The 27,126-nt window shown below is 41.8% G+C and overlaps 1 protein-coding gene across 2 annotated transcripts in view; it reads right to left on the reverse strand.

Annotated features, from left to right (window-relative positions):
• Positions 1 to 2,457: 2,457 nt before the first annotated feature.
• LOC134635616 (G patch domain-containing protein 8) overlaps positions 2,458 to 27,126 on the reverse strand; it is a 35,666-nt gene continuing 10,997 nt past the window's right edge. For both annotated transcript variants that reach the window (XM_063485014.1, XM_063485015.1), the window contains exons 3-5: positions 14,747 to 14,884; positions 9,916 to 10,046; positions 2,458 to 9,054 (exon numbers count right to left, since the gene is read on the reverse strand). In XM_063485014.1, coding sequence (XP_063341084.1) covers positions 5,064 to 9,054; positions 9,916 to 10,046; positions 14,747 to 14,884 — 4,260 coding nt within the window. In that variant the 3' untranslated portion in view covers positions 2,458 to 5,063. The remainder of the gene's footprint in view (positions 9,055 to 9,915; positions 10,047 to 14,746; positions 14,885 to 27,126) is intronic.

The raw sequence follows: 27,126 nt of genomic DNA on the forward strand, positions 1-27,126 counted from the left end.
GATTGGGACTTAATCATTGAAATACAGTCACACAAACACTCATTCTCTCTCACACACACACACAAACTCCCCAACCCAGGAACCACCAGTTGTCCATGCATCAGATAGCTAGATCCTCCTAGCTGTGTGCGTGTGCTGTTTATCCTGTGCTGGTGAATGTGTCGTTGACTTAATTAGAGAGTTAAGCAGGGTGCTCCCCTGAAGGGATTAAGGGGGAAATTATCAGAATCTGGAGACTTAATGCTGAAACCAGTTAAACGGAATCAGGAGGAGGGGATCAAAGCTCAGAGGAGAAAAGAGTTTGAGAGGCAGTTCGACTGTTTATACGCACATTCACATGTTCATTTATGTAAACTGTCCCCTTGAAGTCACGCTTAAGCACTCGTATTTGGTTTAGGGTATACAAGCAATTTGTTCACCCTTTCAAAGCTGCTGTTTTGGGTCTTTTTGAGTCTTGGGCACTCGGGATGCTGGAGAGGCTCATGGATATTCTGGGATGCTAAGCAAGAGCCTAGGAGGCGACAGAAAATCAGATAAGCAGGACAAAGACGCTCGGACAAAATCGTCTCGACTGACTTTAGGATTGACAGGAACTGTGCGTCCCTCATCCCCATCACATTGTTAACGCTGTGGCTGTGCATCCAAATTGTGAATTAACAACGTAATGCAAGTGATGGTTATCTAACCAAAGGGTTTTCCTGACAGCTTCTGTGAGAAGCCATGAATAAAGTGACCTTTATCCTCTGCTGTGAAACCATTTCGCCTATAGAACAGTTTCCTAATAGATGTACTGTGTGCACGGCCTGGAAAACCCTGCTGATGAATTGACACACAAACCCCACAGCTTTGTGGGACTTGTGTGATCATTAAAACATTCAGTGAGGCGCAAGGTTATGTCCGTTATGATTTATTTGACTCTTAAATGTAAGATTTGTTGAGGGAAAACTTTGAGGTTTTTTTTTTCCTCGTTAGTTTTCTGGAGAAACTCTCGTAAATAACTCTCAGAAAAGTCATCTTCATCATTGATCTGTGTTTTTGGTCAATATGGCTATTTTAGACTCTTCCCACTGCTGCTATTGTCTGAGGATTGAATGTGTTTGTGCATCTCTGCACGCTCGCAGTTTGTGTGTGTGCGCATAGTAATCTTTGGTGGGAACATCTGTCTCTCAGAGATAACATAACCGAGGAATTAGGCATGCTGTCTTACCACCGAGCATCACATCTCACTATTACAGCCCCCTAAATTATACCCTATTATACCTCTCTGTGTATATATGTGTGTGTATGTGTGCAGATGAGTGTAAGCAATGTGCTGACAGTGTCATGTCCTTGGGGGACTGTGCCACATGTTAGAGTATCGCTTAGCCCACCACCTCCCCTAATCCTTAAATCCATTGTAGACCAAAATTCACATAGTTATTTCCACATAATACAAGTCTTACGCAAACAAGTTTTGACTCGACGAGAAAGCCGAGCAAAAAGTAAATGATTGAAATAACACAAAAAAATAGACTAGCAATCTCTATGATAAATTGGCTTTACGTGGTTCAGAATTATACACAGTAATGCAACGTTTTTGATGTAAAAGCTCTAAACAGCCTGGATCCGCTTAGCTTTCCATATATTACACCTGTCTGAGCAGTATCTCTTATGCATCAGCGGTGACAGATTACTCTTTGAAGTGTACTCTTTTATGGAAGTTCAAAAGCTCACAAAAGCTAACAAGGTGATGCATCAAAATCACAGAAAATTCAGAGTCCTATATGATAAAATATGTGATTAAATGATCATATCACTATTCAACTCACGAAAAAGAGAATTTCTATCCTCTTCTTCTTCTTCTTCTTTTTTACATTATTTTCCTTTTTGCTTCAGTGTCATTTGGTGGTTGAGTAAAACAGTTAGAATATTACCCTTGCTGTTAGTATAACACCTACACCTAGGAGTCACAGAGATCCAGTAAAAAGAGGGAAAATTGGAGAGAAACTGTATTACAGATTCTTTTACAGCTCAAGGAAAACTTTTAATGAATGTCACTGTGGGGGGAAGAGGAATAAGAAGGGCGCTGTAATAATAACACCACAAAAGCACATTGCGCTGCAAAAGGTCTGTGCAGTACAACAGCGTTCAAACATGTAAAAGATATGGTCTGAATGAAGGGAATTGAGATGACAAAGTGTAATGGTGCCTTTCCTTCTGCACAGTCAGAGAACAGCCAGGGGAGCTGAAGGCAGCCCCACTGACCTGGTTGAATCAAAGAGAAGGGTAGGAGGCGAGATCACAAAAAAGGGAAAGAAAGGAAGCGAGCAAGAGACGGGGAAGTGTCTCATTTATACAACACTGCAATTTGGGTCGATGGAGCATTTCAGTAGCCGTAAGGGGCTCTTTTTGCTCAGTGCAATCTATAGCCTACCCGCAATCTAACAATCAAATGCGGTGCCAATAGAGGCGACCCTGCCTCAGCAGTGAGCTCTCTGTGACTGCTGGTGTATTTTGACTGAGTGCCAGCTTTAGTTTTTATTCCTCATTAATTCTCAGAAGCGATTGACTGAAGAAACCGCTTCCTCTCCATCATAAATCAACTCACACTCCTGAGTGTGTGTGTGCGTGTGTGTGTGCTCACACAGCAGCAAAACATGTACACACCAGGGGGCGAATCTTGGGGCTTAGGTAATGGTTTAATCAGTCACTGACAGAAAGTACAGTGATATTGCGATTGCTAATTTTCACGTGACCCCAGTTTGGATAAGTGTGTGCGTGGGAGCCTAAAAATCTAGTGATATAATAATGTGAAGATTCCACTATTGCCTCGCTATTCATGGATAAATAGGCTTTTGAAATGACACGCTGTGTTTAGCGTTCAATCTCCACCTTTTAGGTTCTTTTGTGTGTGACTGTTTTCATGGATTTCCCCATTAGAGAGTCGGAGTTATGAACTGGAGCAGTTTGCTTTTATATGATCTCTGTGATTATCAGCATTTGAGGACGCAGAAGTTGCAGCACATTTGAGTGTCTCCAAATTAAACTCTGGGAAAGAATGGAGTAATAGTGTGTGTGCGTGTCAGAGAGGGAGAGGTAGCGATAGAAAGGTTTGATGCTGTAACAGCTGCTAATTATTGCTGCTCTATATTTCACACAGTCTGTTTGATCTCCGGTCCTGTGGAGAGAGATAGGGAATCTCGGTTTCTGTTTCTCCCAAATTCGCGCGCTTTACACACAGGCTCAAGGGTCACAGGGAGGAGAAAGCAGACCCGTGCTCTAATTACTGAATCTCTGCAAGAGATGACTTATTTGTAGCCAACGCTTCAGGACAGAAAGTGTACATTTTGTGTATTGCTTTTGAGCCTGTATTTATGTCACCCCTTGCTGAAGCCCCCCTCATGTGTTGGGCTGTGTTCACTGATATCACGGAGGGCAAATCAATCCAATCTCTCAAAGCGCTCTGGGTAGTCTAAGCCCATAGACCATCTGGATACCGCTCTGTTCTCTTCTGTGTTCTGCTCCCCGAGTGCCGGCCGCTGCAGTGATCAACTATTTGGCAAGCAGCTTTGACACATCACCAATCACCAGGCTTGAATACATAGCAACAGTTACCAGCATCCATAACCCTTGGCGAGATATGTAAGAAAGTCATCTGTGTGCGTGCGTGTGTGTGTGTTTATTTTCTTCTTTTTTTAGTGATTGAAAAAGTTTTTTCTTCTATATGCACTTTTAAAAAGTGTTGTTTTGAAACAGCTAGATGATAAAATTTGGTTAAAGAATAAACAGATCTTTAAAAAATTGTAAAGGATAATAAGATGTACAAAATGTTTCGAGTCTTCTTCTACGGCTGACACAAAAGTGTCACAATTAGTTTTTCTTTCGTGCCTCTGGGATGGTCAGGACACACAGTAACTGCTTTCCAAATCAACAAATTGCTGCATTTCTAAAAAACATTATGATATAATAAAAATATAATAATTTTGTACCATTTTAAAATCATCCATGTACACTCTTTGACAAAGGCTTGCATGAAAAATGTAACCACTGCAGAAAAACCACGCAGTATTAATTCTTAATTTGGACTTTGTTGCAACACGTTGCCATCAACAAGAATAAGACGGGGGAGAAAAATTATTTTCACTCACGCTTTATTGTAACTTATCAGATTCATTCATTTCTGTCTTACAAACTGATTTGTTAAATGCTTCATGGAGGAAAAAAACTGTTTTTAATGTCACACATGGAAGGTTGTGTAAAAGGTTTATCATGGAGTGTGGGGTAAGCATTGTACTACTGGTCAAGGTTAAATTCACATTTTATTTTGGTGTTTCTCATCATTCTATTATTATCATATACTGTCAGAATATTTACACTATAGAGAAAAAGCAGGTCTTTACACGTGTCAGATATGGAAATTAGATGTTGTTCTTCCTGCTGTGAATGAGTGTGTGTCATCAGAATTACCTTACACCCGCACATACAGTCCACAACAAGGTTAAAATGTCTTTGCCATATTCACCGGCCACTGGAGCGTTATTTATGTTAGCTGAAAGTCACTCTCTAACTCAGATAACCTGTATGAAATGGAGATAAGGGGAGAGTATTATCACTGTCTCTGTCCCTGGCATGAAGGATACTTCAAAAGGCAGCTGGTCTGTCTGTGGTTCAGAAGGAAAGAGAGAAGATGACACAAGCTTAGCTTGTCTTTGAATAGCAGGTGCACCTTTCTCTTTATTCTGCTTGTGAATGAGGAATGATGGAAAAAGCAAAGGATCAAAGTCTGTTCTTTCACTGTCTGTTTAAACACAGCAGAGGCTAAATGGAGAAACAAATTCTCATTTGAAAACAGTCAATAGTTTGGCTGTTTGTGTGTATGCATGCGAACGAGCGTGTGTGTCTTGGTGTGTATCTGTGTCTAAAGGCATATGTGCAATAAGAGTTGGAGTTGATACTACTAAAAGCACTGACACATCCCAATTTCAAATAGCAGGCCTTTCTTCAAACCAAACATTCCTCCTTTCTCTCTCCCACAAGCCAGTGCTGCCAAGAAAGATTAATAAACATGGCACCCACTCTCAAAATCATAACGCCTTCTGCTGAAACTTCACTGGCCACGATCTGTCCATGATAGGCTGTGGATTCAAGGGTTGCAGAGCTACTGGGGAGAGTGGAGAGACTGGGGTTGCGTGGAAAGTGGGCGACTGGGGAAGGAGAAGGGTGGGAGGATGTGATAGCAGGATGGAGGGAAACAGGGAGGAGATGGAGAAAGGGGCGAAGTGAAGATGATGAGGGAGGGAAGGGTGGCGAGGGGGGAGGGGGTGAGGAAGTGGAACTGGCTGTGGGTGGATGGCAGGAGAGGGGGGTGAGCTGGAAGTCGAGGAAGAGTGAGGGGGCATGGATAGGCCTGTGTGCTGTAAAATGATGTGATGGAGATTCGAGAGAGGGGAAGATGGTGCGAGTGGGGTGAGGTTTGGGACACCCAGAGCTATGGGCTGACTAAAGTTCTCTTGTGGGTTGACGTGTGGAAGTGGGAGACTGACCTGGAGGGTGTGTTGTACTTGCTTATGCATCGTGTCTGTATGAATTAACTGGGCTTGAGGCTGCGGAGGTGAGTATTGCTCCTCTGAATTCCCACAGTTCTCTGTCTGCAGGTTGTGTGTGTAGTTTGCCTGTGTGTTTTTGTCTGTGTTTTCTTGTATGTTTTCCAGGACTTTCTGCATGTGCTCTCTTGCCTGCTCTTGCAGGAGACGATATTTGTCCATCTCCTCAGCGGTAAAGCTGATCGGCGGAGCTGTCTCTCCACCTGTCTGTTCATCGTCAGTTCTAATCTGTGATGGGCAGACATTTGGCATGCTGCTGGGATTTGACCCAACTGGAGAACATTTCTGACTGTCAGTGGTTGCTCCAGGATCTGTGCCACAACTCTTAGCTTCCTCTTCGTCTTCTCTCTCCTTCTCCTGACTCTTCTCAAGCAGCCCCTTTTTCTTCTGAGCCTTTCGCTGAATTGCAGGTAGTTTTCCTATAAGGGGCAGAAGCAACCTAGATGGTTTTTGTAGCAGTGACTTACTGGGGGATAAAGCTGAAAGGGTTGTGTCTGGGCCCCTTATGTTGACAGAGGCAGAGGGCCCTTGGCTAGACTGTGAATCCTTTAGCTGTGAAAGACTTCGGTCACAATTATGTGTGTTGACACTTGGAACTGTCGGTGCAAAAGTGGATCTGTTGGGAGATGAATGTGTGAACGGGCTCGAGGAGAGGGCAGATGAAATGGACATGAGGCTGCTCTGCTTTTTTGCCTGCTGACTGGCCTCTGCAGCCCCCGAGGACATCTTGCAGGAGCTAACTGTCAACCCATCCATAGTGACTCCTGAGCAGGTGCTACTCCTGCTCCACTCCCAGCTCAGCTCAGACATGTTGGTGCTGCTACAAGGGCTGCAAGAGCGTGGGCTGTGGCATCTGCTGTCCTGTGTGTTGATCACACTCTGGCAGCTGTACGTCTGTCTGCTTGTCCACCACTCAGGGCTCGAGAAGTGTGTTGAACTTGAGCGTCTGGTGCCTGCACATATCCTTGCACCGCCCGGGCTGTCTCTCCTGTCAGCTCCTGTCCTGGAGCCTGATGTGGACCTGTGTGTCCCCCTGTCTTCCCAGCTGTCACTGCTGCCCCATGTCCATCTATCCCAGTCTACATCTTCAGTGCTAAGATGTCTGCGCCTTTTGCCCCAGCTCTTAGGACTGGGGCTAAACCTTGCAGCCTTATCCCACTCCACTGCTCTGCTCCTCGAGCTCCACCCAGTCCTTGACCTCACCTCCTCACTACCTCCAGGACAGGCCCCTCTCATCCACTCCCACTCTTCTGTACCTGAAGTCAGGCCTCTGTCTCGGGCACCTGAATGCCCTTGTGCTTCCCTCCCCCTCTCCTCCCAGAATTCACGATGCCTCAAACTCTTCCTCTTACTATGAATGAATTTCCTGTCCCCGTGGAGGAGTTTTCGCTTTTTCATCGAGCTGTTACAGCAGCTGTTGTCAGGGTAACAGCAGTCAATGAAACTCCTGGGGTTGCTATGGTGACCCCTTTCCCAAAACAGCTTTGAGTTACATCCTGGTGAGAAGGAGTGTAAGGAGAAGTGAGACCGCCAGGGAAAAGTCGCCGCGTCTCCGTCTCGTTTTCCCTCCTTCTCGATGTGTCGGTCTGCTGTGTGTCTGCTGAGATGGGAGTAGACGCTGGAGTGTTCTGCCTGCTCTCTGTCTGACTGTGACTGGCATTCAGTGCTGTGGCTCCTATGAGGCCTCCTCTTCCTGACAGAGACAGATACTGGCTCAGCCTCACATCTCCCCAGGAGACAGCTGCTCCCTGCTCCCCCCACCTTCCTCATCCTCGTCTCTCTTTGCCTCCTTTTCTTTCCCCATCTCCCTCCAGTTTCTCCTTTCCTCTCTCTTCCAGTGGAGACTGTAGAGATAACACTCCTCACTTTGCACCTTGCTGATTGGCGCTTGTCTGAAGTTTTTTCCTTCTCAGCCATCTTTCTCTTTCCCAGCTTGTGTTTCTTTGTGCTGGCTTTTCTCTTTTTGCGTGATACTTCAGAGACACCCACATACGGCTGTGGAGCACTGGCACACTTGCACATTGTCTCACTCCCACACTCACACCTGGATGGGCTGATGCACATCTCCTGTGTGCCAGGCTGGGTGACAGACTCTAATTTACAGCTCAGGGCTGTGATGGCTTTCTCCCTGATCCCTCTCGCACCCTCTAATCTGCCTCCCAGAGGATTCTGGAAGTTTGTGTCAGAGCTGTCACTATGAGTGGGGTCAAATGGATGGGGAGCTGCCCGCATGCAGTTCTCCATACTTAGCATGCATCGTTCTTTTTCTGGTCTTGTTTCTGATGATAAAAGGTTTTTGTTCTTTAGGAACAGGTGTGCTTCTGTCTCCACATCGATATGTTGCTCTGCTTTGAAAATTTCCGCAGCTTTTTTCTCCCTGTGTGCTCTCAACTCTTGTCTTATCTGTCTTTGTAAACACGATTGAGTGTCTGGTTTAAGAATAGCTGGTACGCGTAGTTTTGATTCATCTGAAAGGGAACACAACTGATTTTGTTGTGAGTCCTTCAGATCCTCTGCGACTTTTTCTGGCCGTTGATGGTTCAAGCAGAGCGGGTTGCAGCTGTAGGAGATGTGTGGTTGAGACTTGGTGAACTTAAGCAAACTGACAGGCCATCTCAGACGAGTAGAGCCATCCTTCCCAAGCACACACACATCCTGACTCGCCTCCCGCTCGCTCTCCGTTTCTTGCTTTTCCTCTGACTTGCTTTCTGTGTGTTTGGTATCCATGTGTGCTACTGCTGATCCTATGCCCCATACGGTCACCTGAGATTGTGACGCTGAGAACAGCGAATCATGACTCTGATTATCAGGTGCTGATGTGGAAATAGGAAAGTGTTCTTTTACTAAGTCTCTTTTTTCAATCTGTTCCTCCTCCTTTATGGCCTCTCTTGGGAACGGGTGCATGTCGCTTGGTAAGACACTGTCAGTGCCAGACTTATCCTTTTTTTCACTTGCGCTGTGTTTCCTCTCATCTGCTACCCCAATTTCCCTGTCAATATCTTCAATTATTCCCCTTATCCTTTCTTTCATTTGTTCCCTCTTCTCTCTCTCCTCCTCCTCCAGGTCTGAAAAAACAGAGGCAGAAGGCTCCAGCCTAGGCCCCCTGCGTGAGAAACAGAAGGATACTCCAAGTCTGCCTCCCACTCTCCCCTGTGAAGAGAGAGGCAGCTGAGGATACAGGCTGTGGCAAGACTGGGGGCTCACTGCAGGAGTGTTTGTATCGGCTGTCTCAGTCACTAGTGGGGATTCTGCTAGAGCAGTGGCCGGTGGTACTTGGGAAACAGAGTTGCACAGATTTTCTGACGGGTAGCTGACAGTAGTTGTCCTGGGCTGTGTAGAAGTGGATCGCTGGGGCTGGCACAAGGGTTCAGGTTTGTCCTTAGGGCTGCGGTCTCTTTGTGTCACATCTTTATCACGCTTCTGACTCACAGCTCTGACTGTGCGTCTTAGGCCATAGGTCCTTCTTTGGACTCTGCAACGAGATGTGATAGGACAAGCATATGTGACTTTAGCTGATAATACTTGTCTAAGTTTTCCTGGCATCACTCTAGATTTACACAAAGCCACTTACTGTGGCATCGTTTTTGGGTGAGGTTATGCAACAATGCAAACTTTTCTACCACAGCTCAAAGCTGCTGTTAAGACACTTACTCTTAAATTTAATGCAGTCATGAAAACATTAATTGTTTGAATAATATGGAAATCGATAGAGTTTTAGACGAATAGATGGCAGAGTATATAAAAAGGAAAGGGACCTAAAATTTTAGTATAGACTCTATCTTTATAACCTAACAAGGAAAAGGATAAAGAAAGCAAGAAGAGAAGGAAAGGAAAGGTGCGTTCTATTGGTAGTCATAGTAATGCTGTTCACATATTGCTACCTGATTATAGGAAACACATTTAATTGCACAGGGAATAGTTGCAATCAAGTTGAGTATTGCATGATGTATTGTCTTATTGTATTAGTTGTTTTGATTGCTTTAGGTGAGCAAGGTGGGAAGCAAGTTTCCTCTCACAATTCACTTTGCTCATTTTATTTACTCAATGTTATTCTGCTGCTAATTTTTCACTAAAACCTCATGTCCTCCACCTACAAATGAATCAGATGCTCCGAGTGTCAGCACGTGTGTGTCTTCATGATATATTTACTTCACCTGTGGACCTGTGGCCTAGCTAAGCCAGCTGAGCGCTCTCACATCTGTGGACGCATCCATCAAACCTGCGAATTGTTGACTGGATGTGACGCACTCTAACCCCCTCCCCCAGGACTCCTGCCCCTGGTCTCATTACACACATGCTGCCACATGCACGAATACACACTCCTCCCACTCACCGCTGAGTTTCCTGTTGCAGCTGTGCGAGCTGGTGCAGACGCCGAAGAGCCTTCTCCTGCTTGCGCTGGTCCTTCCATGATTTTGAGGCTACGTTACGAGCAAACTCTCTGTGCTTGAGCTCCTTCAGCCTCTGCAGGAAATGGCAATAAAGAGATAAAGAGGGATGGAGAGAGGGACAGAATCCATATGTGGATGGAGAGGGGAGATGCAAGGGTGGGAGAAAGAGGAGAAGTAAGAAAGAGTTAGTTTTAGGAAGCTCTCTGCAGGCAGCTGTCTTTCAGATCATACACATCAGTCAGCAGTGTTTGCAGATGTTCTCCTCCAAACCTCATGTCCAATTAACTCCATTCAGTCTTCAAGAAAGGACCCTTCCTTCAACACACAGCTTGAAACCAAACACCAAAACTAGTGAATAGTAGATTACATGTGCGGTTGAGATGAGCGGAATAGGGAGTTTCATGATGCTGCTGCTCTTTCTGAACCATTAGAGCGACATTTTTCACTTTGGTTAGCGCCCTTCAGTCCAGCTGTGTGCCATAGATTCAGTTTATTAGTTATCACAGCTCAAATAGAGGTACTTTTGAATCTATGAAATAAGGAAGAAGACATTTTGTTTGATGATGTTAGAATGACACACTACCAAACACAAAGGCACAAGATTAAATGCTGTAAAGGCCTGACATTTTCTTCTAGACTGCTTTTTATGTTGTGTGTGTCTGTGTGCACTTTGTGAGCAAACTGGTTGGTCTTTACCTCCATTATATTACAGGATAATTATTAATTAGTTCAGCTTTACCCATGTGTGTATTTATATGAACTTATATGTCTATAGCCATAGGTGCACCAGTTCTCTTGGGGAAACAATGATTCACGCGCCTCTCTCCAGTTTCCATTTTCTGACACACTTTAATCCCTTCTTTATCCATGCTTGGCAGGTATATGTGCACGGATGCTGGTGTCTTTCTTTTTGTCTGTGCATGTCTGAAGGGTAAGGAGGGACTCGGGAGTTGCAGTATTGTGCACCACCATCCGTCCTATTTCCCCTCTTATTGAATCACATATTCCAATGTATCTCAGCTGCTCCAAAGCTTACACATCCAAGATTTGTTGTTTACAATATATACTCTTATCCTGTATTGCAAGTTGCGACAGGATTACACCGCACTCATTTTTAGATTATGTTATACCATTATCTTATCCATCCACGCAATATGTGTCACACTCAAACACACACATGCACACACGCATGCATGCATCAGATTAGCCTCTTACGCATCAGATTTATTTATACAGTCACTCTCTTTCACGCCCAGATGCTGTGCAGGAGCTGACAGTTTTCAGGTTAATCCCAGCTGAGTCTTACACAAGCTGGTGTCTTTTTACATTATCACTCAATGCTTAACATCCCTATGTCAGCTCACTGAAGACAGCATTAAGTATATACCATCGAATCAACACTTGTGCGGTTCGTATTCCTTAAAGACACTATCTAAGTTCTTGTGGAATGTCTGCAGATGTGAGCAATCATATGCTAGTGTACATCAAAAAGCCCTGAGTCGTTGTGATGCCAATGGTATTCTATGGGAAATATTAATCTTGTTCAAGCACGGAGGCATTCATAATGAACAACTGTGAATGGAGCCAGCAGGCCTAAGGATGAAAAATTTGTTGCACTGCATTGTGCTATAAAAAAAAGAGTTGTTGTACTGTAAATGTCAGTGGCAATGCCTGAGAGAGAGAGAGCAGTCTGTAATAGATGAAATATATGAGGATAAATACTTCCTGCTTCCTGCCGCATTTGCACTCTTCCAGGTTATTGTTCTCTCTTAAACCATGTCCTACTGCAGGCAAACCTGAAGCTATATTTAGAGACAAATCAAATATTGCACACAGTACCATTCTGGCTCAATACACAGGACAGACATACTTCAACTTTAAAAGTGGCTACTTTTGTCTTCAAAGTTGATGTCATGTCCCCAACTGCAGGAAATGATGTTCCTGCTCTCCAACATGCAAGCCTTGCTATGTGCTGTGAAGCTCAATGCGTCTGTCAAAGCTTCGATCAATATTCCTTTAGATGTGTTAAGGAGTGCTCAGGCTGAGGCAACTATGGATGAGTCAGAGTTGATTCATATCCACTAGGGCCCTAGAATGAAGGATGATATATTCTTAGGTAGCATTTGAGTGGCCATGCTAATGGGCTGATTGCCTTTTATTTAAAAGGGAGTGTAATTCTGTTGTAATGAGCAATTTCAGTAATCAGCAGTAAATGCTGATAAAGCCCTGTATTCAGACATGTTTATCCCTGAATCGATGACAGCGAAAGAAGACAGAGCAAACGCAATCAGCTTCCATTCTCCAAAGCCAATACTCCTGCAGGGAAACTGTCTTCAGCTAGAATTTCATCTGTTGTCTGCTCTGTGGGCAGAGTGTACATGCATTTCTGTACTTGTGTGTGTGTGTGTATGTGTGTGTGTGTGTTCCTACAGCGCCAGTGGCTACTGTCAGCTCAGTGCCTCATGCAGCTCGTTTCATGTGCCTGCCGCTGGCTAAAACAAAGCATTAACATTGGCCTGCAGTTGCCTCAATTTATTTTCAAAGAACAATGACAGAGGAGGAACAGTCTTATTTAATGTTTATTTCATGATACATAGTGTGGGTGTTCAGAAGTGGGAAGCGGCTTGGCTTGTTTGAGAGATTGCCTGCATTTGAAGATGAGTGTGTACACGGGTAAGTGCATGTCTGTATGCTTGCGCGTGCAAGTGTACGCCCTGGCGTGACAACAGATAGCTGTAGGAGAATGAGCTATCAGAAGAACCTACAGCTTGTTAGTCCAGAGTGGAGGTTGTGTATGAAAATGGATGTGAACGCAGAATGCAGAAGAAAACCTGCTGCTGAGGCTTTTTCTAATGGTCCATTGGCCTTATCTTGTCCAAACCGGAATAATGGAATCATACTTAAGCTATGACTAATAGCTCTGTTTTATTTGGTACTGAATATTTTTCTTTTTGAAGGAAGTACAAGCTGAGGAATAAAGTGAATTTTAGAAGCATTTTTATGTACCAGATACATACAAATCAACAGCTCTGAGATTTGGCCTAGAGGTAAAAAAGAACTCTTCTATCATGAATTTGTGGCTTACAAGCCTGGTGTACATCTGCAATACTGTGTTGTATTTGTTTAAAATAGTCGTTTTATTTTTCATGCAGTAATAACTCAGAAGCTATGTTGAAATTTTCCTGGAAATTCCTGGAGACCTTTTTAAGCACTCATACTAAACACTGTATTATCACCTTATTTCTAAAATTAGGAGATTTGCTTTGCTTTTAATGCTCTGCTAAATCATTCTTCCTATTTGGTTCACAGAGACATTAGATTCCAAATTATCAAATTAGTGTGCTGTTACTTCTGTTATCGGGGATTTTCTGATGTGCGCAACACAATGAAAGCCAGCCAAAGAGACAGACCTAGAATCTCAGCTGCACACAAAAACTATGACACCATCAAGAACACCGAACTTTCCAATATTTGTTATCTTAACCTCACTGTCTGCAAATATTTCTCTAAACTATATCTGAAAAATTTATTTTGAACAGCTTCTGATGTGTTAACTGAAAATAAACAACACGCTGTTTTTGCTTCAAACCTTCATCCAGCAAACCTCTCAGCTTTGAGGAGAAAACCCCGGCTGTGCGGCCCGGCCAGTCAGTCAGTGAAAGTTGCCCCTTTAGTGATGCTGGTGACTTTTTCCGTCTTTAGCCTGTGGTGATGGTGCTGTGTGGATTGCAATCGATTGAGTGTTTCTTGTAAACCGAGTGGAGTTTTCACTAGAAATGTGATCATTTACAAAAGGTGCTATAAGTGAGTATTCATCTAGTGGCATTGCTACTGAGCTACAGTATTTCAAAGAATGCACAGTCTGACATCTTTGAGATGAAAATCAATAGGTAGATAAATGACGCCCCGCCCTTTTTTTGCATGAAAATCTAGAAATTTTGAAACAAGAAAAAGTACAAGAAAATTTTTGGACTTCAGCCCGGTTTTTGCATGCTGCTTGGATAAAGTTCTTAACATTTGTCAGATTACTGACAACGCTATTTGATCATAACAATGTCCCTATTTGCCATCACACAAGAAGAAAGGCTTTGTGAATAACTTTTTACTTTCCTATAATTCCCATTAATATTACCTTTTTTGATTCATGCCCAGTTTGCAAAGTTATAGCGCACATTGTCAGACAAAATGACCGATTTATTAATATTTGTAAACATAAAACCTGTTGTTGCAAAAATACTTATTTACTGTGTATGTCTAGTATATACAGTACCACAGTTAATTTATTAACTCTACTACTTTTTATACTAGAGACTCATTTTTTATTATTATCTTGTTTTTATTAAAGCGTCTTTCGATATTTGCTTTAGGTGCTACGACTTCAATTACCCTGTGCTGGATCAATGTGGGCTATTTAATTTTATATCAGCCTGTTCAACTGGAAACCTAAAATATAATTGGAGTGCTAGGTGTGTGCGTATAGGCTGTTTGTGTTTGCTCGTGTGCTTTCTCCAAGTTGAAGTGTGCCACCTCAGTATGTGTGCTTGTAAGAAATGATGCGGTTGTCACACTCCTACTGTTACCTGGTGAGAAACTGTGCCCAATGGGCAGACTGACATGGACATGTGAAGCAGCTTTCCATCAAAACGCATAATACTAACACACCCAAACTCTACAAGAAAATACGGTTAAAAAGAAAAAAGAGAGAGAGAGAGAGAGAACCTGTGTGTTAGCTTTTGTGTCCCTACACAGTGTGTATGTGTGCATCTCGTGTACCTGTTTGTGTGCATGGTCGTAGGAGTTGATGTGGTTGTCAAACTCCTGGTGTCTGAGGTACTGCTTGTCACACAGCTCACAGTAGAAAAGAGCCTTCAGATCCTCCACCGAGCAACCCAAAGCCCTCTCCGCGCGTTCCTGGAGAAAGAGATGGAAAGAATGAGTGAACATGTTGGACGGATTGGGAAAGAGAAATGAGAAAGACTCAAGCTAGAGGCATAAACAGACAGCGATATAAAGGGTTAGAGAGGTAGAGATAGAGAGCAAGAGGAGTCAGGGAGTGGGGAGGGGGGATCAAGAGAATGGAAGATTGTTAGCCATTTAGAGGAAATCTGCATCCCAGAGAAATCAGCAATAATAGCCTCTGCATGTGCTCTGCATAAAACTGTTAAACGGCTTGCCATTAAAGTATGTTGCCTCTGCTGCCACTGCTGGAGGCTGGACAAAGCCACTGAAGCCCTGTGCTCATGGCAACTTGAGCCTGGGGACACGTTTAATACAGCCGCTATAATAGAAACTTGTGTATGTGCTAAAATGGCAAATAGTCTGAATCTCTCTGCGAGGAAACCGATGTTTGACAGATGACAACCCCCCCCCACCCCACCCCCCAACAAAAAAACCCCTAAGCATCTGAAACGCACAACTTGGACTTTTTGTACAGACAAATACACACAGAGACATGCAGGTAAATAGCACATGGATAGAGATACAGATACACAACCGCTATGCAAATGGCACATGGACCTTAGGGAGTAAATCGCTTGTCTGCATGCTCACATCAGCCAGAGGGCCTTTTTTATGGTCTGAATACATGCACAGTGTTGTGTACAATAGATGTGTATGCTTCCTTGTGTGTGACTGTGTGTGTGTTGAGGAGTGTGTGCATTCATGCCATGCTCTGCTTCAGAATGTAATTTCCCTGAGGCTAGGGGCTGCCAATAAACACTATTGAATTCTGTTCTACACTGACATGATGGGAATTTAATTTGAGGTTGTCACTTCTTTCTCTCTCTCTCTGCTTCTTTCCTTTCCTTCTGTCCATCTTCTATCTCTCGCTCCCTCTCTTTTGTAGCACTTATTCCGTCCCCGCCTTTTTATGCTCCTCCTTCAAATCACTCTTCTTCTCTTTCACTTCACACTCCCCACTCCCTTTCATCCCCTCTATTTGCCTTTTTCTCCCTTTCTGGCATCCTCTTTTTTTCTGTTTGAGTCCCGGGTCAGGCAGTGACAGAGTCTATTGGCCCCAATTTGTTTCAGTAATATGCCTGCACACAGGAACAGAGGTGAGAGGAAAAGAAGGGGAGGATAAGAGTGCAGGCAAGAGGAGAAATAACCCCTGCCTGCATCACAAACACACATACAGACTCTCACAAGCACCTCAGCATTATTATTGCCAGTAACAATCATCATTAAGCGTTATTTGCTACATCCAGGTACTCTACTCACATACAATAACCTGCAAAAGAACTTGCTCTTCCTCTGGCCATGCAGGAATTTATCCAGTATGTGTGAAGGGTAAGGGAGGCTGAAGGACAGGGTGGTAGGACTCTCCTATACTAAAATCAACACAAAGGTAACTAATATACATTGATCCTGTGACGTTCCAAGAGTGCATGGTATTGATCTGCCTCACAGGCTTAAGTCACTGCAAGAAAATGATCCAATCACCCAGAGCAGTGCTCATTTGAGAGCTGCCGGTGTGATAAGATTGAGATAATGAATGCTGTGAATTGGTCAACTGTAGGGCTTATGCAAGATTACATAGGAACCGTGTAAGTGAATGTCAGTGCATGTGTGTACATGAGAGGTTTTGTATATTTCTGTGCGCTTGCCTTTCCCAAACCCTTTCTTCTCACCTCTCTGACTCTGTCAGGATAATTACTTTTAACAATGAGAAAAATATACATAGAAAGACGTGAGAAAAGGTGTGAACGCATCAAAGCAGAAACGTGCACTTACGTGTGAGTGCGTGGGCTAACTCAGAGGCCATTTGTTTATGTCAGAAGCGTCTTGGCAAGAGGTTGCCCATTTTTCTGCTGAATGCTGAAATCAAGCGCGCTAGCTTTCATTTGGTTTAAATGTTCACATCTCATACAAGTTTCCACTATAGGCACTCTTATAGAAACACATCTACATAGTTAGTCCCCTCTTATACACACACTTATGCATGCACAGTCACACATAATGTGTCAACCTGATATACCGGTGCCAAATTAATCTAGACCTCAATTTACCTCACTGGCATGAATCGGTTTGCAGAATAAGCACAACTGATGTATCTGCAGACCTGAATGGACAGTGATTGTTTGCATGATTATGCATGTGAGTGTTTGTGCAGAGCTGTGAGCATCCATGCTTTTTTTCTTTTTCTTTTTCTTTGCGCTTATCCACAGTTTGTAGGAGAAGTGCCAATTTATCCCTTTTTATAGCTGAAATTGTGCCACAAATAGGAGTCGTTTTGGACCATGACCAGAGTTTCAGACACACAGTTTAATGTCTTTGAGCTGCTGTGGAAATGAACAGGTCACGCTTAAAGTGTTTTACAGACGTGGTCTGTCAGTATTTGAGAATATGTGCACTGCAAACTAATGATATACAATATATTCATGAAAAATGCCCCCAAACATGAATATCCTTTTGGGAACGTCTGGGAGTTCTATAGATTTAAACTGTGGCAGCACCTTTTCTGATTCACTGCCATCATTACAGTTCAGACTGCCCCTTTTTTTCTTTTTGATGACTCCTATGGTATGTAAAATCAAAAAATGCTCATTAGCAGTGAACATGCTGCACTGAGGCTTGTGGAGATGATTTTTAAATAACCGTAACTACATTTTTTTTTTAAATTCTTCATCTCTGAGTTGACCTTCAAGACTGCTGAACAGCACCATAAATCAAAGAACCATATGATAATATGCTTATCAGTGTCATAATGTAACTCTTACATCTTGACATTGAATTGAACTCAGGTGGAACCATGTCAAGGACAAAGAGGAAGCTGGATGAACCTATGAGGTTTTCAAGTAATTAATTAATAAGATTTCCAGCTAGAGACAGCTATAGGATACTTCACTCACTGAGCTTACAGCAGCAAACCATGCAGGCCATAATGAGAAACTTCTTGCAGAATAATTAGGTCCCTTTAAAAATACAAAATGGAGTTGGTGGCATATCTCTGAAATATATTATAACTTAAATATGACTCTTTGAAAGCCACTTGAGCTAATTTCAATAGGATAGTCAAATATTTTGAGTCAACAAAACAAATTTAAGTGGTGTCTGTGTAAGAGTATCTATGCGTGGTTATGTATTCTGAAAAAATCAAAGAAAACTCAGGCTGAAAACACTTTCCTTGAAGCTTTCATTTTATGCTCGGCGTGGTAAACAGTGGGAGAAATAGTCTGTAGTCGTTTACAATTTGTTGTCTGTGTGACTGACGTGACAGTTTGTTATGATTTAATCAAATGCATTATGATAAAGAATTAAAATCTCATTCCCTGCCTACTGCCCTCGAGCTAAATTGTTTCTCTCTCCTCACTGGTCACTTTCTTGTAAGTTGTAATTAAATATTGAACAACATTCTTGTAGATTCAACTTAGTGATAGAATGAAGAATGGTTACAGGCTTTTGCGCTGATATTATATTAAAGCTATACTGTAACATTATTTTGAGAGCCATTCGCTTCTTTGATCTAATGTAAAACAAAAGTGGTTGTTTGGGTGAGACATATGCGGAGAGATCATGACCTTCTCCAAGGACATGATGAATTCACTGCCAGGGAAGTTTCCAAGTGGAGCATGGTTGAAGGAAAAACATTCATTTTTGATAAGGATCAAGGGATGAAGCCAGTCACACTGTCTCGTGAATAGGCGTGCCTATTCACAGCTGCTTGGGGCCCCGGGCCCAAAGGGGGACCACAGATTTTAATCCCTCGCCAATCTGCAATGACATTTCAGTGGGAAAACTCCCTAATGGTGGCCCTGCTTAGGGTGTGTGCTAAGAACACCAGCTGTTTCAGATTGTGAGCATGTGCTACTGAGCTCTAATAGGCTTTATTGTAAGTTGCTATTTGATGTTATGTTGTACATAGTTATTATTTGTTAATAACCCTGTTTGACATTTGGTCAGGATATTGGCATTTGTTGAAACTGGCACCTACTTTGTGCCCCACTAGTTAAAACTGTAGACTAAATTTGACAAGAAACACCTTTTTATTTTACTGAAGAAGTGGAATGGCCAAATAAAAAAGCAATATGTTTACACTTACCACATGACACCCTGAGATATACACACAGCCAAGACAGAGATGTTGATATAAAAATATTGTAATTGTATTACTGCAAATTTCGGAAGCATTTTATGTACTTTTTCACTTTATTTTCTGCCTCTCCCTTTCTCTGTATATTCGTCAGTGTGTTTAAAAAAGAATGGGAATAGATACAAATCCGGGTGGAGAGCACTTGAACAGTATCGGAAAACGAGTGCAAATTTTGCATCTCCTCAAAATTATGAGGCACTTTGGCTCGGACCTACTCGAATGTAACTGATCAGATGTGATAATTGTTAACAGCACTGCAACACGAGCTTTAATCGCAATCCCGGTTCAGTGTGAAATTCAAAAAATAGGGCGAAACAACACTCATGCATGCATAATAAATCCACGACGAGAGAGCGAGAGCGAGCCTTGTAGCACAGAACTGATAGAAACAGATTCTCTCTGTTCATATATATTAACTTCCACTGAACAGAACTTCTACTGCAGGGGGTGGAGGAAAAAATATGGTAAAAACTTGATGAGTATGACCAACTTTGAAGAAACTATTGTTATAGAATTTACCGTCGCAGAGCTGCTACAGACACAGAGCATACAAAATTACAGGCCAATTAGCAGTTTTCTCTTTATTGCTAATTCCGCTTCGCTTATGCATGCCGTCTGTGATGATGCCTTAATCTTACTATTAGAGAGTATATTTAAATTTTTTCAATAATGTGCTGTTGTTCTTTTAATTGACTTATCTAGCAATGAAGCATATTAAGTGTTTAAATATAAAAGGACTGACTTTGTTATCAGCTGATGCTCCTGTTTGTAATTCACATAAATATGTGTATGGCCTATATGAAGCATGATATCCAAAAGTACTCTCTCTCTTTCTCATACTGGCTGAAATCTTTTTCTTCTTCTCGTTTGTTCTGGAGGTTTTAGACGTTTCAGCGGTAAAGAGAAGAAAAGGATACGAAGTGAGAAGCAAAAACTATGACAAACAGACATGTGACTTTACAGAACTTCTAATTGTTACCTCTGGTTTTGAGAACAATTCAATAAACAATTCCAAAAGGTTTATCAAGCCCAATTAAATCTTTAATTATCTTCCGCTATAATTATCACCCTAACTTAGCAACGGTAATGAACAGAAAAAATGAATTGAAATGAAAAATAATTCAGCAAATTTGTTTGCCTTCTGCTTCGCTCTGCTCTCTCAAATCATTTACATTAATCTGCCACTCTTTTTTCTCTCTACCTGTGTCTAAAGTGCTCCTGTGACGTGTTTCCGTCAGATGCGTTCACACTCGCACGAGTGCCTGGCAGCGCAGTGAGATTTCTTGCATTTTTTTCGGTAGCCGGTGACAGTTGTTGACCCGAGGCCTAAATTACTCATTACTGTAATGACCTGTAAAGCTCAGTGGCAGACATTTTTGTGCACAAACATGCATGCCAAGCAGGATAGCTTAGTGTTAATGAGCTGATATTTGCAGCCCCGATGTATCTCCCTTGACTGCCTTTAATATGCCTGCGTGCTCTGTGCTACCCACCCATTTTTCCATTTACTGTGGAAAAATCTAAGCCCTGGCTTTACGGTGTTTTTGTCTGTGCGCAACTGTCTGATGTTGTTTGTACGTGTGTTTGTATATCTTTGTTTACTCCAGATCGTTACTGCCAGTTAGAGGTATGGCCAAAACAAGTAGATCGAATAACCACAGCCAAAATCACAGATGTGTTGACCATACATATGGTCATTAGGGCTTTTTCACAGCCAAAAGGACAGATGTTTTAGTACAAGTGAGTTTCATAATCTCTCAAACTACCAGCAACTTCTGTTAAAGAGAAACTAGAAAGGCTAAAATATTTCACAAAGTGAGACTCCAGCAAATAAAAGCACAATGTGTATTCCAGTAAACTTCTGTCAGGTGTGCCATAATTCATTGTTTTTGTGTGTGTGTGTGTAAACTGTAACTATCTAAAGCACAATCCTCTACACCATGACATCATCAGTGAGTACCGTGAAGTATAACAAAATGTTACAGCTCCTTCTGACCTTTTAAGCTGAGCTGCATGAACAAACCAAACTGAATAAGTAAATAATAGAGAGAGATTTTATTTGATTATTTCTCCTGCCCCCTTTGTTGCCATTTCTGAAATAAAGAATAGATTCAATCCTTAATTTCTTTGCATCCATTGTAGCTGACATGGACATTTATGTTTACTCTTAAATCTGATTCTTATTTTTAATTGTTGCTATTTCAGTCCAGTAAATATTTACACATATATAGCATATATACAACACATTTGTATGGTCTCTCCATGGACTTTGAATGAGGAAAAATGGGAAAGGATAAAATTCCAGTTTTAATTACACATTGGATGTAATATTCACAAAAACAATGAACCTCTGTTTTGTCTAGACACACAAAAAATGAGGAAACTGGACAAGTGGAGCACAAAAGAAAAAGTGAGAGGCCCAAAAAAATATCTAATGCAGATAAACAGTATCTGAAAATCATGTCTTCCAGAAACAAAAAAAATCCAGCAAAGACCTGACACAGGACCTGAGAGATGCATCTGGCCCATATGACACCGTCAGAAATGATCTCAGTGGAGGGGTGGCTGTCAAGAACCCATTCTTAAGGAAGGGAAACGAGGAGAAAAGGCTGAGGTATGACAAATTACACATGAAATTTATATAGTGCAAAATGACAACAACAGTTGCCTCAAGGCGCTTTATATTGTAAGGTAAGTAGGGTAAGTATTTTACGGCACCCTACAATAATACAAAGAAAACAGAGAAAACCTCAACAATAATATGTTATTATTTATGAGATGAATATAACAAATAGTTAAATACAGAAAGGTGTATACACATAGTGAATGACAAAGGTGACTGAAGAAGAAGCACTCAGTGCATCACTGGAATCCTCTAGCAGCCTAGACCTGTTGCAGTGTAACTAAGGGATAATTCAGGGTTACCTGATCCAGCCCTAACTATATACTTTATCAAAAAGGAAAGTTTTAAGCCTAATCTTAAAAGTAGAGATGGTGTCTGTCTCCTGAATCCAAACTGGATGCTGGTTCCACAGAAGACGCCCCTAAAAACTGAAGCCTCTGCCTTCCATTCTACTTTTAAATACTCTAGGAACCACAAGTAAGCCTGTGGTCTGAGAGCAAAGAGCTCTAATGGGGTGATAGGGTAATATAAGGTCAGTAAGATTTTTCAAGACTTGTATGGGAGGAGCAGGATTGTAAATTCTGGATTTAACAGGGAGCCAATGAAGAGAAGCCAATATAGGAGAAATACACTCTCTGTTTCTCGTACCTTTCAGTACTCTTGCTGCATTTTGGATCAATGGGAGGCTTTTTAGGACTTCCTGATAATAATGAATTACAGTAGTCCAGCCTAGAAGTAATAAATGCATGAACTAGTTTTTCAGCATCACTCTGAGACAGGATATTTCTCATTTTGAATATATTACGCAAATGGAAGAAAGCAGTCCTACATAATTGTTCAATATTGAAGGAATACTGAAGCTGAATATAGAAGCACATGTCTTGGTCAAAAACAACTCCAAGATTCCTCACAGTGTTACTGGAAACCAAGGTAATGCCATCCAGAATAAGCATCTGAGTAGAAACCACATTTCTAAGATTTTCATGGCCAAGTACAATAACCTCAGTTTTATCTGAGTTAAGAAGCAGAATGTTAACGGTCATCTGGGTCTTTATGCCTTTAAGACATTCCTGCAGTTTAACTAAATGGTGTGTGTTATCTGGCTTCATGGACAGATAGAGCTGGGTGTCATCTGCATAACGGTGAAAATGTATGCTATGTCTTCTGATGATACTGCCTAAGGGAAGGATGTGTAATGCAAACAGAATTGGTCCTAGCATGGAACCCTGTGGAACTCCATAATTGTGTGAAGAGGACTCTCCATTTACATGAATAAATTGAAGTCTATTCGTTATATATGATTTAAACCACTTCAGTGCAGTACCTGTAATACCTACAGCGTGCTCTAATTGTTCTAATAGAATATTATGGTCAACAGTATCAAACGCTGCACTGAGGTCTCGCAGGACAAGCACAGAGACGAGTCCACTGTCAGAGGCCATAAGAAGATCATTTGTAACCTTCACTAAAGCTGTTTCTGTGCTGTGATGGGCTCTGAAACCTGACTGAAACTCTTCAAATAAGCCATTCCTCTGCAGATGATCTGTTAGCTGTTTGACAACTACTCTTTCAAGGATTTTTGATATGAAAGGAAGGTTGGCCTATAATTAGCTAAGACTGCTGGGTCTAGAGATGGCTTTTTAAATAATGGTTTAACTGCTGCCAGCTTGAAGGCCTGTGGTACATAGCCGATTATTAGAGATAGGTTGATCATATTTGCGATTGAAACATTAATTAATGGCAGGACTTCCTTGAGCAGTCTTGTAGGAATGAGGTCTGAAAGACATGTTGATGGTTTGGAGGAAGTAATTATTGAAGTTAACTCAGAAAAATTAATTGGAGAAAAAGAGTCTAAACAAATATCAAGGGTACTGAAAGTAGCTGTACATAATGTTACATCTGTGAGATGATTATGAGCAAATTTTTCTCTAATGGTTAGAATTTTATTTGTGAAGAAATGATTTCTCCAGCTTACGAGTTATCTGCTTTAAGGTGAGTGTTTACACTAGGAAATCAGGTACTTCTCTTTTTCAGAGGAGTTACAGTATCTAAAGTGGTATGCAGTGAAGAAGTAAAAATATTAACAAGATAATCAACCTCTGTGGGAGTAGCATTCAGATAGCTGCTCTGAATTGTGTTGGCGCAAGGCATTGAAGAAGATAACAGTGGATGAATTATATCCTTAAACTCAATTACAGCTCTTTCAGAAAGACAGCTGCTGTGATGAAATCTTTTCCGTACCTCTCTGTAATCCATTATTGTAAATGTAAATGTTATTAGGAAATGATCAGACAAAAGACGGTTTTCAGGAAATACTGTTAAATGTTCAGTTTCTATGTCATATGTCAGAACTGGACTGAATAATCAACAAAAAACACAGTCAGCTTTTGATCTATCATGCAATGTCATCTGGAAAGAGTCTCGAGATTGTTGACAGCATCATGTAAAACACACTGCCATTGCAGGAAACACACACCTGGATAAAACACACACACAGTGGAACACTTGCAGTCATGATTGGCATCGGACCTCAAAATTATTGAAGCAGTGTGGGATCATACTGACAAAGAACAGAACAAAAGACAGCAAACATCCAAAGAAAAGCTTTAAAAGTCCTTCAAGAAGCCTGAAGAACTATTCCTGAGAGCTACTTAAAGAAATGACGAAAAAAGCTTGTCTAAGAGAGTTCAGGCTGTGTTGAAGAATAAAAGTGGCCATAGCAAATTTTGACTTTCAAGCTAGTTGGAAGTAAGTATTCTAGTTTTGCAGTCTATGTTTTATTAAAATGCACATCAGAAAGCCTAAAATTTGTTACTATGTAAATACTTTCAGTCTGTCTGTATGTTTGGCTTTCACACATTTCTAAACAATGTTACAGCTGTAAAGAAAAAAACTGGTCTGAACATATCTGTAAGAATATATATTCTGTTGATAGATTTTAAGGCAATACCACCCAAACATAAAAGAAGTGAAAAAAATAATAAAAGAACTTTATTCAAAAGCCTCAAAATAGCTGCACTGCTTTTGTGTTGGGCTACAGTAGGGAGTCTGTAGCATCGACAAATTGCAGTGCTCTCCTGTTGAAGCCATAAATCTATGATTAGTCACAAGGCCCAACCAAACGATCACTCAGCAACCAATCAAAATTGAATTCCCTGTCCATCACAATGCAAGGCCAAAAAGCTCCCACTGCTGATGTGTCCACCCCTCCCTGCCCTCATCCCCTCTGTCTCTCTCTATTTCTCCTCCCTATTCAACAGGGCTACCTTGTTTTCACGGAGTTATTCAAGCGCTCTACCATTGATCAATCCTATTCTGTGCCCACATTTAAAATCTGTCCACCTCTCAACATCGCCACCCTCCTCTCTCAATCTCTCTGTGTTCATGCCATCCTGAATACAATGTGAACTTAGCCTCTGGCTTGTGCGGCATGAGTTAAACTGATTCACCCGGGTAGAGCATAGCTTACAGACACAAAAAGCAGAGGACATCTTAAGACATTTTCGCCACTTGAACAAACATAACCCATAGGTGCTTTCTAGGATTTTTGTGAATTCAATTTGTGCTCTGTGGGAGCAAGACACAAACACAAAAGCGTGAACGCCTGCATGTAAATTCCTGGAATACCCAGGTGTTCTACAAACTGTGGTCTCCACTGTGGCTTTGAATGTATTTTTTATGATCCTACCTCTCACTTACTCGCTGTGCTCTTCAAGGACTTGCATTTGTTTCTGTGAAAAAGACAAAGATTCCCTTCCTGTTCTTTCACTGCACATCAAGGCGAAAATCATATACCAATTACAGGGAGACAAAGGATGGTGAGAACAATGGTGGGTGAGCTGAACTTTACCCGTCGTCTCTGCTGTTTCTAAATGCGTATATTGTCAATGCTTTGTGTGCCGTCTCTGTTTTTGGCAACTCTTGTTTTCCTCTTTGATTCTCTCCAAAGCTGCTCTGAGGGGTGAAAATGATATCAGAAGAGCTTTAGAAGGATAGACTGGTGAGATGTGATGATCTCTTATTCTTTCACTATTTTCCCTCTGATTGCTCCACCCACCATTTCTGTCAGTTTTTTTAATTTATATTTTGTCTTCCTCCAAATTTTTTCCTCCTTATTGGTTCTTCTTTATGCACTAAAAACACTTGTCAGTCATACGTCTTTCAAACCTTGGGCTTATTAGGCTTTTCTCCTCTCTTGCTAAATGTCACTTCCAATATTAATTTTTTTCTCCTCCCAGATAGCAGAAAGAAAAAAAAGTAGAAATATATGGACCATACACTCTTGACATTTAAATTACAGACACAACTGAAGACTCTGCATGGATAAATGGATATACAGCACTGTTAAGTTATTAGACCTGCAAACATAAAACAAACACACACACACACACACACACACACACACACACATGTCTGGTTTGCTATCCTCGTGGGGACATCCCATTGACATAATGCTTTCCCTAGCCCCTTACCCTAACCCTAACCATTAAAAATGAATGCCTAACCCTAACCCTTACCCTAAACCTAACCATAACCTAATTGTAACCCTGACAGTAAAACCGCATTTTGAGTGTGAAAATTGCTTTCAACCCCAAGGGGACCTGGATTTTGGTCCCCACGGTGCAGAAAGTCCCCACCAGGATAGTAAAAGTCAGATTTTGGTCCCCACCAGGATAGTACGAACCCGTACACACACACACACACACACACACATACACACACACACACACACATTCTTTATACTCGTGTGCTGTCAATCACACTCCAGACAAGGCAGCTGACTGACTGCTTCAAAGGGGATTGAGGAGGATCTGTTAAAGGGATCAAACAAGGGCTGTAATCTGTCAGAGTGCGATGATACAGATTAGAGTGAAAGACAAGTTAAGGAGATGAAGGTAATCAGTTTGGGAAGTGACAGATTTAAAGAAGAGGATTAATATGATCGAAGATTACGCACTACTCTTAATGCTCGACTAAGTCTCGCCAAGTCAGAAACTTGCAAAGATGAGTGGCGAGTATGCGCGAGGAAACAGTCGCTGAGGAATGATTGCTCTCTTTCAGACATTACGCTTCCAGATTCTTTTGAAGTTTTCATGTAGGTGAGCATTTCGCTGTATGTGTGTTGGCTCATTTGTGCTATCAGAGGATAACACGAGTGTGTCCAATAAGTGAGTGATCTTTTCTTTGGCACATTACAGTGCGAGTGCAAGGATGGCTAGAGATACTACAGATCAGAGGCTGAAATTGGAGACTGTCTGGGGACTTACACGCCAGCTGAGTGAATTGCTCTGTCATGCACAACAGTCCAACTTTTTGAAAGCTGGTTTTGCTGTGCTATATGATTTTGTAGCAGTTAAGACCTGGAGCTGGCCAGGATTGAAATCCCGCCAGGACTCTCTCTGCTTTCAACATCCTGCTCGCCACATTCATTTCTTTCTC

This window comes from Pelmatolapia mariae, linkage group LG10_11 (assembly GCF_036321145.2).
Source record: "Pelmatolapia mariae isolate MD_Pm_ZW linkage group LG10_11, Pm_UMD_F_2, whole genome shotgun sequence".
NCBI classification, from domain to species: domain Eukaryota; kingdom Metazoa; phylum Chordata; class Actinopteri; order Cichliformes; family Cichlidae; genus Pelmatolapia; species Pelmatolapia mariae.